The following is a 14,949-nucleotide window of genomic DNA, read 5'->3' on the forward strand; positions in this document are numbered from 1 at the left end:
AAAAAACACATATATGGAGAAATAGAAATAGAATATTAAATGAGTCAGCCCCGGGGCCTTCTCCTCCACTGGGCGAGCGGGTCACAGACATGCTTCTTCCAGCCCTCCTCGGGCTGAGACCTAGCTCTAATGCAGCACCCTCCCCCCGAGCCTTCATGGTCACAAAGCAGCGTGATCAGCTCTCAAGTGAGGCTTCTGGCACCCACCACAAGAGTCACGCAGAATGCAATCCAAAACAAGTTTGACTGAGAGAGACAAAATCAGGGGAGAGTGACAGAGCAAGAACAGAAATCCAATCAAGTGACATGCCCAAAGATTGGCCCTCTTTCACCAAAGCCATTTTCCAAGCCATTATATGATCTTTCATTAATTCCTGGGCTAATCCTACCCAGCTAAAAATAGATTTTTCTCCTTCTGGCAATGACAGGAGCATCACCAGCTGCACGGCCAATTCCGATGGGCCCCTCATCCCCCATAACCCGCCCCCCCCCCCAGCTCAAGACTTCACCAGGGCTCTCTCTTCTCTCCCTTTCCTTGCCCCCCATTCCCCTGATGTCAAATTCAACAGCCCCACTGTGTGAGGATGACATGGCTCCCTCAGCCAAAGCCAGCTCCTCTGGGTCCATCAGCAGACCCCTTGCTGATGCTCTTACAGGCCAGTCTTTGGACAGTCTCTATCTTCTTGTCCCTCCTCCCCTCCCTCTTTGATCAATCCCTATCTCTTCGTCACTTCTCCCCTCCATCCACTGTCAACAAACAAGCCTGGGTCCCTAGCATCCTTAGCCTGCTCTACCACAAAGTCTCCAGCTCCTGTGCTCCACCCCCTCCCCAATGCTCACCGGAAGCTAACAGTTCCCTGCCTTATATCTCCCCGGTCCATCTTCTCCCCAGCTGTCAATGCCATTTTCCTAAGTCCATCGTCCCTTTCTTTCCCACTCAGATTATATAATTATATAAACGTTTCCATTTGGCAGTTAAAGCTCCCAATAACCCGGCCCTTTCCTGTCTTCCTACTGTCCTAATTCCATCAAGACTGCTCAAGTCCTCCTAATGTAGCTTCTTCTGTCTTCCTAAGATCCCTTTGGATTTATTCCATTTCTCTGGCATATACAGATTACCTAGTACATGATAATAAGCATTAATAAATGTCTCTTGATTGACTAATGCAATTTATCCTTAAAGCCCCAGTTTGACTCCGATTTCAATCTGTGTGAAAGCAAAAAGTTCAGAATTTCAACCTCTGCCCATTTTTAAAAGTTCTCCAAGTTTAATATACTTTTAGAAACAAAACATGAGACCCAGACCAAAAAACCACCCTGAAAGAGCACAGAAATAAGAGATTCACTGGCCAAGCAGAGTACTCACTTTCATAGTTACAGCTACGAGGATACCCAGGAAAGCCAGTAAGAAGATCCCGATCTTGCCTCTGTTGAAGCGTTTCAGGAGGAAGAAGTTTGCCCAGTCTACCTTGGACTGGCTATTTGGTGGGTATCGGAGCTTATTGGCGCCCTCCATCCTTAAACTCTTTATTAGGCATGATCGGTGATGGGAGAAGGTGTCAAAACTGTGTTTTCCATGGTATGCACCCATCCCACTATTACCTAGAATTCAAGAAAAAAAACCATCATGAGCTAGCAAGTATTGCCTGAACATCCACGGTGTGCAAAATCTAGTCCTTAGCACAATATGCAAAAAAGGGATGTGACCTCGGCCTTCAAGAAACTTAAATTATGACTGAATTGTTACCATGAGGCAACTTGTAGGCAAAGACTTCATATTTCTTTTGTTTAAAATAGGGATAAACCCAAATCTCCACTAGCTGCTTCACAAGTCTGTATTCAGGATTGAGATAGTCTGTGAGAAAGAGATCTGAAATCTGAAAACAAATGGCAAATGTAATCAGTTATTATAGAAAGGATAGCAAAATGAGAGATTTTTCTCAAGGGCTCAGCAGAAACTCTACTAATGGAGTCTAATTCACAGCTAACAGAAAATTTGGCTCAGAAGCTGTTTTTCTGTAGAATTGTGTAGGATTATTCTTGATCCATGTTATTTTAAATGGAGATCATGTTTCAGTCATGATGGACGTTCCAGGAGGTGGTTGGAAAGCAGACTGGTAGGGCCTACGAGCCGACTGGTGACAGTTAGAAGATGGGCACTATTCAACTTAAAAACATGATTAAGTACCTGTTAGGTGAAAGGTACCCTGCCAGCATTTGTGCTTTCTTCTTCACTGTAGCAATTCATTAAAAGCCCCAACTAACATGGATCAAGGCAGGCATGTCACATTTATTAGACCTTCCTTTTCTCTTACATGATGCTAACAGATCTACTCAAGGGAGGCTCTTTTTGCCAACAGTCATGTTTATCTGTTTTCCAGGAACATATATATATATATATATATATATATATATATGTATATATGTGTATATATATATATATTTAATTATAGTTTTTTATTTACAAGATATATGTATGGGTAATTTTTTAGCATTGACCCTTGCAAAACCTTCTGTTCTAACTTTTCCCCTCTTTCTCCTCACCCCCTCCCCCAGATGGCAGGTAGACCAATACGTGTTAAATAAGTTAAAGTATATGAGGAACACATTTTATTGATACCTTTACTGATTATTGATATTGCACCCAGATGGCCAGGTGGTGCAGTGGATACCGCGCTGAGCCTCAATTCAAATTTAGCCTTTGACATTTCTGAGTTATATAATTGGCAGGCCTTACTTGGCTTTGGTTTGCCTCAGTTTCCTAAACTGTAAAATGAGGATCATAATGGCCCCAGCTTTCCAAGGTTGTTGAGACAATAGTTCAAAGGTCTAAGCCCAGTGTGCCTGGCATCCTAGCTAAGTGTTCACTATTATTGTTAGATATGATTTTCTGTTTCTTCTCACAGAGGAAGTCAGCCCAGGGAGGTATAACATCATGTACATTTTCAGACACAGTGACTCTGCTGGGCATTTTTGCTTACGGGGTTGTTACAATTTCAGAATGCATGCTGAGGTATTTACAGACATTACTTGGGTATAAAAATGGAAATAATCAATAAAATTTATTTTTAAAATAAACCAAACACAAGTAGAAGCACGAGATTAAGTTTTCTTTGTTGTGCAAAAGTAGTAAGACTGATTTGTGCCGAGAGAGCCTCTCCTGCCTGCTTAAATTAGACCTGCTTCCCAAAGTGAGTAAGGTTGATAGTGGACTTGGTGGGGTGGGGCTGGCAGAGATAAAAGGGAGGCAACAGAGTGGGGCTTTATTATTCCTGGGTATAATCTCTTAGATGATCTTCTAAGAATGGATAATTTGAGTGAAGAGAAGGCACATGACAGGGCTATAGCTCTGCTACTACTACATACAGGCGACTAGTAGCCCATATGAGGCTGGACTAGACATTTAAAACCTAAAGCAATGTTTTGTCATCTCCAAAATGGGAGTTAATAGTCAAATAAAATCTATATGGCCTACCTTTCCAGGCTGTTACAAGGAAAGCTCTCTAATGGGAAACTGGAGCCTTTGGATAAATATAGTAGGCAGTCTAAGTCTCCTCGATGCTCTCTCTCTCTCTCTCTTTTTTTTTTTTTTCTATTATTATTATAGTAACTTTTTATTGACAGAATCCATGCCAGGGTAATTTTTTTTACATTATCCCTTGCACTCACTTCTGTTCCGATTTTTCCCCCCCACCCTCCACCCCCTCCCCTAGATGGCAAGCAGTCCTATATATGTTGAATATGTCCTAGTATATCCTAGGTACAATGTATGTGTGCAGATCCAAACAGTTTTCTTGTTGCACAGGGAGAATTGGATTCAGAAGGTAGAAATAACCCGGGAAGAAAAACAAAAATGCAAACAGTTTACATTCATTTCAGTGTTTTTTCTTTGGGTGTAGCTGCTTCTGTCCATCATTGATCAATTGAAACTGAATTAGGTCTCTTTGTCAAAGAAATCCACTTCCATCAGAATACATCCTCATATAGTATCGACGTATATAATGATCTCCTGGTTCTACTCATTTCACTTAGCATCAGTTCATGTAATTCTCTCCAGTCCTTTCTGTATTCATCCTGCTGGTCATTTCTTACAGAATAATAATATTCCATAACATTCATATACCACAATTTACCCAACCATTCTCCAATTGATGGGCATCCACTCAGTTTCCAGCTTCTGGCCACTACAAACAGGGTTGCCACAAACATTTTGGCACATATTGGTCCCTTTCCCTTCTTTAGTATCTCCTCGGGGTATAAGCCCAGTAGAAACACTGCTGGATCAAAGGATACGCACAGTTTGATAACTTTTGGGGCATAACTCCAGGATGCTCTCTTCCAACTTGGCTCTCCATCCCGCCTCTGACACCCATCACCTGTGACTATGACCAGGTCACCTGCCCCATTTGGGTCTCAGTGGCCTGATCTCCCAAATCAGGGCCCTTTCAAGGTCCCTCCCAGAGCACTCCGGAGGCCTAGAAGGCCTCCAGCCCACGTGCACTTTCCATGATCTACAGAGCAGAGTGAGCAATAGGAGAAACAACAGTAGGGGCAGGCAGGATTACAAACCTGTTTGCTAGCTTTGGGGTGGAGGAGCAATGGTGGTGGAAATGACAGGCATCACACCCCACCCCCAGTAGCTCAAGCATCCAGGTCACATCCAGAAGTCACAGAACTCTTCCAAGGCTCGTCTTGAGCCCCTTTTTCTTCTCATCTCCCATGGATTACTGAACGTCTGGCAGAGGATTCCCAGATCCTCCGTCCAGCCCATTTCTTTCTTGTCACATATGAGCAGCTGCCTTTGGACATCTCAGCTGGATATCCTGAGGGCGCCTCTCACTCACCATCTTCAGAAATGAGTTCATCACCTGTCACCTCAAACCTTCTCTTCCCAACTTTGCTAGTATGGTCAAAGGGGCTACCATGTTCCAAGTCCCCCAAGGCTCTGAGTTTCACTCACATCCTCCACATGACATCTCTGACATGTTTTTTTTTTTTTTTTTTTTAACTTTCCCCACCAGGATTAGTTCTGCTGGGTTTTCTAACTCTGTCTGGAGGAGTTTAGGGGTGAAGTTCACTGAAAGTCTTCTTCTTATCCACTTCCGGACTACTTCCCTCACTATATGATCTTAATAAATTCCTGTTGATTGAATGACTGTAACATCCCCATCCACTCTTACTACCTTCACAAATGTAGCAGATCAACTCAGAGTATCAGAGTGGTAGGAGCCAAAGAGGGAGAAGTGACTTTAATAGGAAAGACAAGTCACTGTGACAGGAAAGCTGTTTTAGTCCCAGAAATGCCCCTAAACTAGTTATATGCTTCTCTGGGACTCATTCTCCTCATCTATAAAAGCACAAAGTTGGACAATATATTCTGACCCTGGAGGTAGAGCTGGAAGGGATTGCAAAGCACTGAGATCAACCCATTTTTAGAGGAGAAAATGACACCTTCCTCTTACTGCCTGATGAGTCTGTGAATAAGTCAGCTGGGAAGAAGATAGATTTAAGTAACAACAAATGAGAGCATTATACAACATGGTGAAGCAGGTTTATGCTAAAAACTGGCTTAGGAACACAGGTGATAGCTATTCTGATTACAGAGCAATGCTCCACTGAAATTAGGATTCTATTTTTGATAGCTGCACCAAGGAAGTACATTTGATTTGATTCGATTTTTTAAAAATTTGTTATATATTTTATTATTTGTATAATAATTTTAGAAATTCCATATCCATAGTTGTCCTCTGTGTCACTGAGTTAAGGAATAAAAACCCTGGAGAATCAAAAACTAGAAAGAACCACCTCTGATACTTTGAAAATAAGTACATTGTGTTAACTGGGTTTAATACTTACCAACTCCTCCAAAGGGCAAAGAGTTGAGAGTGAAATGCATGATGACATCATTGCCAGTAACCCCACCACTGGAGGTTTCCTCTATCATCCTTTTAATCAGCTGTAAGACAAAAGAGGACATTCTGTTCTCAGTGGCCCTGCCAATCCTCAGAGATCCCCGGAGTGTAGGCCCCATCACCTCTGACCAACTGCACTGAGGCAGGACATCCCCAAAGAAGCCTGTATGTTTGCTTTTAAGAAAACCTGCTCGCTAATTGACCAAGCAAGAGAATTGTTCCCAAGACTCTTCCCCATGACTTAATTTTTCCCACCGCAGGGTTTCTCTGGTAGGGCATTATGCCTCCAGTAAATTTAAAATGCAATCTGGGGTGACATGACATGGACCTGATATAAAACTTCAGAACCCTCTAGGACCTGAAGTGGAATGCACGTGTGTTCTCCAACAATAGTTTTTGTTCAGGGATCGCCAACTGGCAGCCCTGCATTTAGTAATGAATGAATGAAAAGCACTGAATGTGTGCCAAGGACTCTGTTAAGAGCCAGAGACACAAATACAAAACAGAGACATCTCTGCCCTTGGAGAGCTTATATCCTAAGTAGCAGCAATCCAGCTGTGGACGTGGTAGTCAGGGGAGGGACTTATAGTGTGGAAAGTCACAAAGATGTTAAGTCAGGTGACAAAATGGTCCATTAAGAGACATTTCCTGTTCCCAGAGTAAGACAGGGTAGGTGGGGGAGGGAAAGGGGTTGGCAGGGCAGAAAATGGCCAGAGTAAAAAAAAAAAAAAAAAAAAGGATACAAGGCTCCAGGAAATACTGAGCTGAGCAGCTTAGCTGAGCTCAGCCACATCTTTGGTGATCCAGGGATCCAGAGAAGGTGGAATAGCAGGAGGAGATGGGCAAAACGTTTAGACCTGGTGTTTTGTTGTCATTTTTGTTTGCCTAATAATTTCACTATTATAGCACACATTTAACCTGGACATATGCTGTGTAAACATGGAGAAAATCAAAATTTATGTTTGTCAGCTGCCCTCTCCATGACTTGTGCCTCTGACCACTGCCATGTGTGGGATGATAAAGGATTTTTTCCCCCTTCCTCATTTTACCTTCCAAATGAGGTCTCTGAAGGGCAGAGGAGATGATGAGATGAAATCTTGGAATTATTCCCCCCAACCACCTAGAGAACCTTAGAAATAATTTAGTATAGAGTGAATTCAGGCCCTCTGTGTTCCCAAGTTAGATTACCCAAGGGCAGGAGTGGTCTGGGAGTAAAAGTAATCAGTCAAATCTCCCTGTCCCTCACTAGAATAGAGCCACTTCTTATATATTCATTCTTTCATTACTCATTAACTAATCAGGAGCACTCACTGTCAAAGGCATATAAGCCTTAGTAGGTTCTATGAAAGGTCTTTGAGAGTGCCACTGACCCCTTTTATTAAATATATGTTTTCAGGATTAATAAAATGATTGATTACCCAGAAACAAAGTCACTCAAACTTTTTATACATCACAAAATATAATACATGGAAGCCAAGGCCATGCTTGTTTAATATCCCCAAGTTCCTGGTAAGACTTGATGTGTGTAATTAAATTTGAGATAAAAACAGTTTTGTCAGAACTAATGAAATGAATAACATGTATTAACCTCTTCTCCCAAACAAAGTGTTTTGTCTTTCTGGCAACATCTGGGATCATTTGATGCTACTCTGTTGCCCTTATAAACAGAGAATAAGCAGGTGCATCCTTTGTAGTGGCTACCAGATTACCTGTATGCATACAGTCTAGATTCTGCCATTTTCCTTTTTTCAATATATATACATATCTATGTATAGATATAGATATAGATATATGTATGCATGTTAGCTCCAACAGAATGCTGCTCATGCCTCCTAGTTTCCCTCACCTGCCCACTTTTCATTATACAACTAAAGATCAAATGGTCTCCTGACCTATGGCTCGGCTAGCAAAGCCCAACCTCCTGCTCTCCTACTAACTATAGACCGAGACTGGCTGTATTCTGAGGTAGGAAAAAAATCCTTTCTCCTATTATCATTACCCATTGTCTTTATCCCTCTCCAGCCCAAACTGCACCTCCCCACCCCCACCCCCCACCCCCGAGGCTCTGCTGCTCCAGGTCCCACCATCTCATCACTCCAGAGCTCTTGCTCTCTTCCCGTGCTTGTGGAAGCCTGGTTTTCTTGGGGTGACCTTTGCCGGTTCTTCACTCCACCTCCTGCTGCTATATCTGTTTAGCAATCTTTCTCCCTTTGAGGTTGACTTTAACAATTCTTGTCGCCCTGTTAATATCACATGGTCACTTTTCTTTTTTAGAGGGTTTATTCCTCTACTTCACCCCATCCCAGTAACCTTACCCTTGACATGTCACCAATATTCATTATATTTCTGGGAACCTCTCGGGCTCCCAATTTATCAGTCTCCTTGATTTCCATAGTTGCCATCTCTCTTTTACCTAAACTACCCACAAGGTTAATTACATCCTTTTTACCATCATTAAAAATCTTATCAACTTCATGATTCAGAATTTCAAAATTCCCATTCTGATCATAACCTCTTTCTTTTCTCCTCTGAAATCTATTCTTTTTTCATGTTTAATTTTTTGTTTGTATATTTAAAAAATCATGTATGATAATAATGAATATTTTCTGAACAATGAAAAAGTGGCACTTGAATTACCTGCATTTCACAGCTTGCCAGGCCCCTGGGAAAATTTTGCATTTTATTCTGCTTGCCTAGGTCCAACCTAGGCTCTTCTTTCCCAAAAACATAAGCTACTGAGACCCTAACTAGGCAGATGGTCAGACTGAAAGAAAATGCAAATTGAAAGCCAATTCAAAACCAGTAGTTCTATTTTCTTTTGATGTTGAAAGGGGAGAACAGTTATTTAAACTTGATCTGACTCTTTACACCTTTCTGGGCCGTAAAGAGCCAAAGGATAAGAAGGCAAGGGATTGAAGAGCAAAGAATAGTACAAGAAGACTTGTTTAACTAGAAATCAAGTCCCAGAAAGCAACAGGAGGAACCCAGACATGGGAAAAAATTACACAGAGAGGCCAACTGGGCCCACTAAGGAATTCATATCATCTACTTGGACCCTCACTGCTCCACTCCCCATGTCCTCCATTTCAGCAGCTATTCATTTAATAAGCACTGATTCACATTGTACTGAGCACTGGAGATTTAATTTCTATTCACTGAGTTCCACTACTGAGGACCTGGGAAATAAAGTTTTTCCACTAAGTCTCTGACACTATCAAATAATACTATTAGGAATGATCAGATTATCAGGAGAAATGACAGACATTTGCTGGGGTCCTATCTGTTTCAGACTTCTTGGCTTTTCCACCATTCCACCATGTCCCTGTTCCAGAGACTTCTGCAACAATCCAGACAAGAGGAAATGAGGGCCTGTGGCAGCAGGGTGACCGTGAGTGGAGAAAAGGGGGCATGGATGAGAGACTTGTTCTCTTCTAGAAAAGACAGGATTTAGCAAAGGGTGGAGGACACAGAGTGAGTAAGAATATGGAAGTTCCAAGTGATGGAGAGTGATACCCAAATCTGGCCCTGGGGTAGGCACCTGCCTTGTAGATGGATGAATGTGTCCTTGTCTGTCTCACTTTGCACATCATCTGGATCTACCGCTTTAACTCAAAAAGAAACAAACAAAAATACTCCAACACAAACCAAAACTAGATATGCTGACATTCAAACTCCAGGCTCTATTTTTCCCCTCAAAGCCGGCACTCTTCCTAACTGCTCCACCCAAAACATCTGGAACAAATACTTCTGATCACTATTATGAGGAGAACCAAGGGAATATTTAGGATAACTACAACAGAAATGGAAATAACACTAAAAAGAAATTTATTTTCAAATAAGAGACAGACCAGTGAGGGTACCAGTAGGCAGTGGAGGGAGGGAGGCCCAGGATGACTACTAGAGGTCACTCTCAATGCTTTGACATTTCATGTTTTGTTGCTGTTGTTCAGCTGTGGTGTCTGACTCTTTGTGACCCCATTTGGGTTTTTTGTTTTGTTTTTTGCCAAAGATACTGGAGTGGTTTGTCATTGCCTTCTCCAGCTCATCTGACATGAGAGCGACTGAGGCAAACAAAGGTGAAGTGACTTGCCCATGTCTCCTAGCTGGGGAGCGTCTGAGGCCAGATTTGAATTTGGGCAGACAAATCCTTCCAATTCCAGGTCTGGCGCTCTGTGCACCAGAGCGTCCCATACCTGCTCAGATGTTTCACAAACTCAACAGCTTTTCTTTGGCATGGGTGGGGGGGGGGGGAGAGAGTTCATCTTGGGGGTAGGAAATAACTCTGATGTAAAGACAAAAGGAATCAATAAAACTTTTCCTAAAAAAAGAAAAAAATATCCATTTTATTTATTAACTGATCCAACTTGAGATGCTCCTTTTCAAGGGCATTACCCTATTGGGGATCCACTTTTTCTAGGTTCTTATTCCAGCAACTGAGGGTAGAACAATTTTTCCTAACAAGAGGGTACTTTCTTGACCCACTGGCCATTTGGGCTGCCTCTGGCCAGCAGTCTCCTTTTAAGTACCTCCTCTTGCTTTCTTCTCGTTACTACCCTGGGAGCCACAAAACAACATTGAAAACCCTGTGGCTGGGCTCTGAAAGACTGAGGAAGAGGAAAATATGGTTGCCACCCCCCCAGATCTCAAATAGCCAGAAGCAACATTTAGGCCATGGAGGAATCAGACCTCATACTTCAAATCTCCCCTACCCTCCGCCACTCCGGCCCCCGTGTGCCCCAAATGAAGAAGAAAGCATCAGTTAGGATCACCTAGTCAGGGATGCTGTTTGGATTGGAGATAGACAAGCAAAGTACACTTGAAGTGTTTCCCCATTACACCTCAGGGCTGTTTGTGAGTCACATGCCTTGGGACATTCACCCTCTCAGGACCCAACTAAAAGTCAGAGAAGTTTGGGAAAGGGGAAGAGCATTTTGAAAGCTCAAATATCCCCTGGGTCCCATTAACCCAAAGAGAAATCCAGTGCATGTCATCCTACTGGGGGAAGTCTAGTTGTACATGAAACAAACACCTTCAGTCTCACAGACAAAGCAGAGGACGTATTTTGCAGCCCAGATTTTTCTGTAAGCATCCCCTATCACTCACCTTATTATTATTAGAAAACACATACAGGGCCAGGGGTTTCTCCCTCTGGTTTATGAACTGTATTGCTTCGTCTGCATTTTTCACAGGCATTATTGGAAGCACAGGACCAAAAATCTCTTCTTGCATCACCTTGGAGTTGGGGTTCACATCGGTAAGGACAGTCGGGGCTGCAATGAAAAAGGAAACCCAAATAACAATGCAAGGTGAGCCACCTCTCTGACCCCACCGGGCAGATGGTCACCTGGGCTGCCTCTTTTCCCTGTGTGCTCTCTCTGCACAGGGGCTTCAGCCTGGGAAGGATCAGAAGCTGTCTGCGTCAGGCCTGCGTGTGTCTGGATGTGCACAGAGCATGATGGGAGGCACGTCTGGTGACGTTTTATGTACCCAAGACTTCCTTTCTAGGGGAGCAGGGACCTCCTTTATCCCTGTCTTGCTGCTCATACCTTTACTGCCTCATCTGATCCCCATAACAAGCCTCTAAGTAGGGAAAATGGGCAGAGTCCCGATTCAAGAGGCGCAGACACTGAGTAAGTGACCGGCCTGGTGTTACACTGCTCATTAAGGTCTCCCCAGCCCGAGCTGTGTCCCCTGCAGAGCCCGGCATATCCCATAGTAATTGGTCCTCTCCCACACCAGAGACAAGGGTGACCGGGCTCCTCTACTCTACACTCCCAAATTCTACTTAAAGCAAACCTACAAAAGGAGCAGGGACTTAGTTTAGTCTGTTTTTTGTTTTAAACTCAAACACACACAACATGATCTAATTTGGTTCTGCCGAGCTCTGACACCAGGCAATACTGAGGCCACGTGACCCTGAAAGGCTCAACATCCCTGAGCAGGCTCCACAAGGAGTCACAGCAGCGATGTCAGCATCCCCACCCTAGACTCACACAACGAGGAAGCCAGAAAGCGAAGCAAGTCTTCACAAGTCTAGACGACCAATGCAGAGGGGACCTGATTCACCAGTAACCAATCATTTCACTTCTTGCTGCTTTTATCTTGGTAATAGATCTGATATCTCAGCTCAACAAGGCCTAGTCACAGTGAGCTTAAAAGGTCTTTAAAATTTTTTTTTCAAAGTATTTTTCCAAAAACATGCAAAAATAATTTTTAACATTCACCTTTGCAAAGCCCTGTGTTCCAAATTTTTCTCCCTTTCCCCCTCTCCCCAAGACAGCAAGCAATCCAATATAGGTTATTCTTTTAAACATATTTTCAATTTGTCATACTGTGCAAAGAAAATGTACATGAGAAAGAAAAAAAAACCAAGCAAACAAACAATAACAAAAAGAAAAAAGATGAAAATTCTATGTTGTGATCTACATTCAGTCTCCAAAGTTCTCTTTCTGGATGCAGATGGCTCTCTCCATCACAAGTCTTTGGAATTGTCTTGGATCACCTCATTGTTGAAAAGAGCCAGGTCCATCACAGTTGATCATGACATAATCTTGTTGCTGTATACAATGATCTCCTAGTTCTGTTTACTTCACTTAGCATCATTTCATATAAATCTCTCCAGGCCTCTCTATATTCATCCTGCTGATCATTTCTTACAGAACAATAACATTCCGTAACATTCATATATCATAACTTATTCAGCCATTCTCCACCTGATGAACATCCACTCAGTTTCCAGTCTCTTGCCACTACCAAAAAAGCCGCCACAAACATTTTTGCACACGTGGGCCCCTTTCCCTCCTTTATGATCTCCTTGGAGTACAGATCCACTAGAGACACAGCCGGATCAAAGGGTAATGCAGTTTGATAGAACCTTTGGGCACAGTTCCAAATTGCTTTCCAGAATAGTTAGATCAGGTCACAACTCTAATTATCTTAGGAGACGGATCTAATAGTGCTACTACTGGATTAAAGGGTAGAGGCAATTTGTAACTCTGTACGCATAATTCCAAATTGTGCTCCAAAATGGTTCAATTAGTTCACAATTCCACCAACAATGAATCAGATGCCAATTTTTCCAAATCCTCTTCAACATTTGTCATTTTTCCCTTTTATCATTTTAACCAAACTGATAGATGTAAGATGATATCTCAAGGCTGTTTTAATTTGCACTTCTTTATTCAATAATTATTTAGAGTATATTTGCGTGATAAAATATTTTGATTTTTTCATCAGAAAACTGGGGAATGACTTGTATTTATAAATTTGACAAGTTTCTTTATATATTTGACATATGAGACTTTTATCTGAGAAACTTTATTAAAAAGTTTCACCCCAATTTTCTGCTTTCCTTCTGATCTTGACTATATTGGTTTTATTTGTACAGAACCTTTTTTATTAAATGTAATCAAAATTATCTGTTTTATACCTCCCAATATTCTCTCATTTATTCATAAATTCTTCACCTATCCATAAATCTCATAAATAATATATTCCATGTTCTTCAAATTTTCTTATACATATCTCCCTTTGTATCTTTATATATTTGCTGCTGTCAAAAGGCCTTTCCAGAAGGAATAAGAGGATATTTTGGCAGCCTCTTGGCCAAACCAAAGAGCCACCTGGTCTTCAAAAGTAAAAACAAAGCCAGCAACAATGAACTAGTAAACTGCTTCTGAAACAATTCTTTCAGGCCTTGGCCAGGGACTGCCATCCCTTCTCTGTGCCAGAATAGGAACAACTACTTATCCTGCCTTCCTGCCAGAGTTGTTATAAAACCAACATCAGGCAATAGGTAAAATTCTACTTTGAGAGAGTATAATTGATGTAGGTTGTAATGGAAGCTGAAATCAGGAGATGTATGCATTGATGTACCCATGGTTGGAGAAGCAGCCTTGGAGTCAGAAAGACTTGAAGTCAAATTTTGTCTCTGATACATACTGGCTGTAAGACCATGTATGACCATGATGAAGTGTCATAAACTCTCAGGACTGCAGGAAACTCTCTAAGGCAAAGACCAGTGCCAGTCTCCACTAGTAAGGACAGTGCCTATATCAGAAATTTCCCATATAGATAAAAACCACAAGTCCAGACCATACCACTCCCTCTCAAACAAAGTGAATAATTTTCTTATTCCAGTATTTATTAGTCATTAAAGTCAAGGTTAAAAAAAATCAAGAAAAAAATTAAAAATATCATTCAATGCAATATAAACTAACAAACTATCATCTTCCATATTAAATAAAGTAAAATACCTATGAATCGTGTAGCCTCATCCGTCTCCCCTCCAAAAGCTATCTTTTGTCCTTCAAGTAAATTTGTCACCCTTTTAAAATGACGAAGGTTGATGATCCTTTCATAATCAGGAGACTGTTTTATTTCTTCACCATAGAATTCCTATTTAGAATAATTAAATGTACTTAGTTTTAATGCCCAAACTCATAGTTCCACCAATTTCAAGAACCCAGAATATACCCAGATCAAGAACTTACCTTGTTTCCCAAATCTTCATCATATTTATATCATAATTCTATTGTGCTTATTGTATTATCTCTAGATAAAAGAATGTTAATGGGTGAGGTTTTGAAAGTTTTTAGATCAAGTCCCATAGATGGAAAAGGAAAAATCCAAAGATGGTAAAAATTACACAGCTACTACATATTAACTTTGTCCAGGGTAACCAAGATAAGATTGACATTTAAGACATGTCAGCCAAGAGATAGTCCTAATTTTTAGGTTCTTTGTCCTTCCTGACACACTATATATATAATCACAGTCCAAAGGAATCAATCCTCTTCCCTCAATGTTTATGTCACATAGCCAGGACACCCTGCTAATCAAGGCCCATGAACAGCCTTGACGCACATATCTCTCTTCTGCCTTCAAACATCTCCATGAAAACACAAGTCAGGGGTCTCACAAGCATGGAAAAATAGAGCTTTCCAAGAACCCTCCTGCACCTTCAAGATACACATGTCCCAAGAGTGTGCACGTGCGTGTGTGTGTGTGTGTGTGTACATATGTATGTGCGCATGTAT

General features: G+C 41.7%; 1 protein-coding gene across 3 annotated transcripts in view; it reads right to left on the reverse strand.

The window, feature by feature from the left end:
* Positions 1 to 14,949, reverse strand: part of ALDH3A2 (aldehyde dehydrogenase 3 family member A2) — a 43,271-nt gene that overhangs the window by 3,921 nt on the left and 24,401 nt on the right. For all 3 annotated transcript variants that reach the window (XM_031967832.1, XM_031967830.1, XM_031967831.1), the window contains 4 exons: positions 14,167 to 14,308; positions 11,015 to 11,181; positions 5,856 to 5,955; positions 1,366 to 1,601 (listed from right to left, as the gene is read on the reverse strand). In XM_031967832.1, coding sequence (XP_031823692.1) covers positions 1,366 to 1,601; positions 5,856 to 5,955; positions 11,015 to 11,181; positions 14,167 to 14,308 — 645 coding nt within the window. The remainder of the gene's footprint in view (positions 1 to 1,365; positions 1,602 to 5,855; positions 5,956 to 11,014; positions 11,182 to 14,166; positions 14,309 to 14,949) is intronic.

This window comes from Sarcophilus harrisii, chromosome 4 (assembly GCF_902635505.1).
Source record: "Sarcophilus harrisii chromosome 4, mSarHar1.11, whole genome shotgun sequence".
Lineage (NCBI taxonomy): Eukaryota > Metazoa > Chordata > Mammalia > Dasyuromorphia > Dasyuridae > Sarcophilus > Sarcophilus harrisii.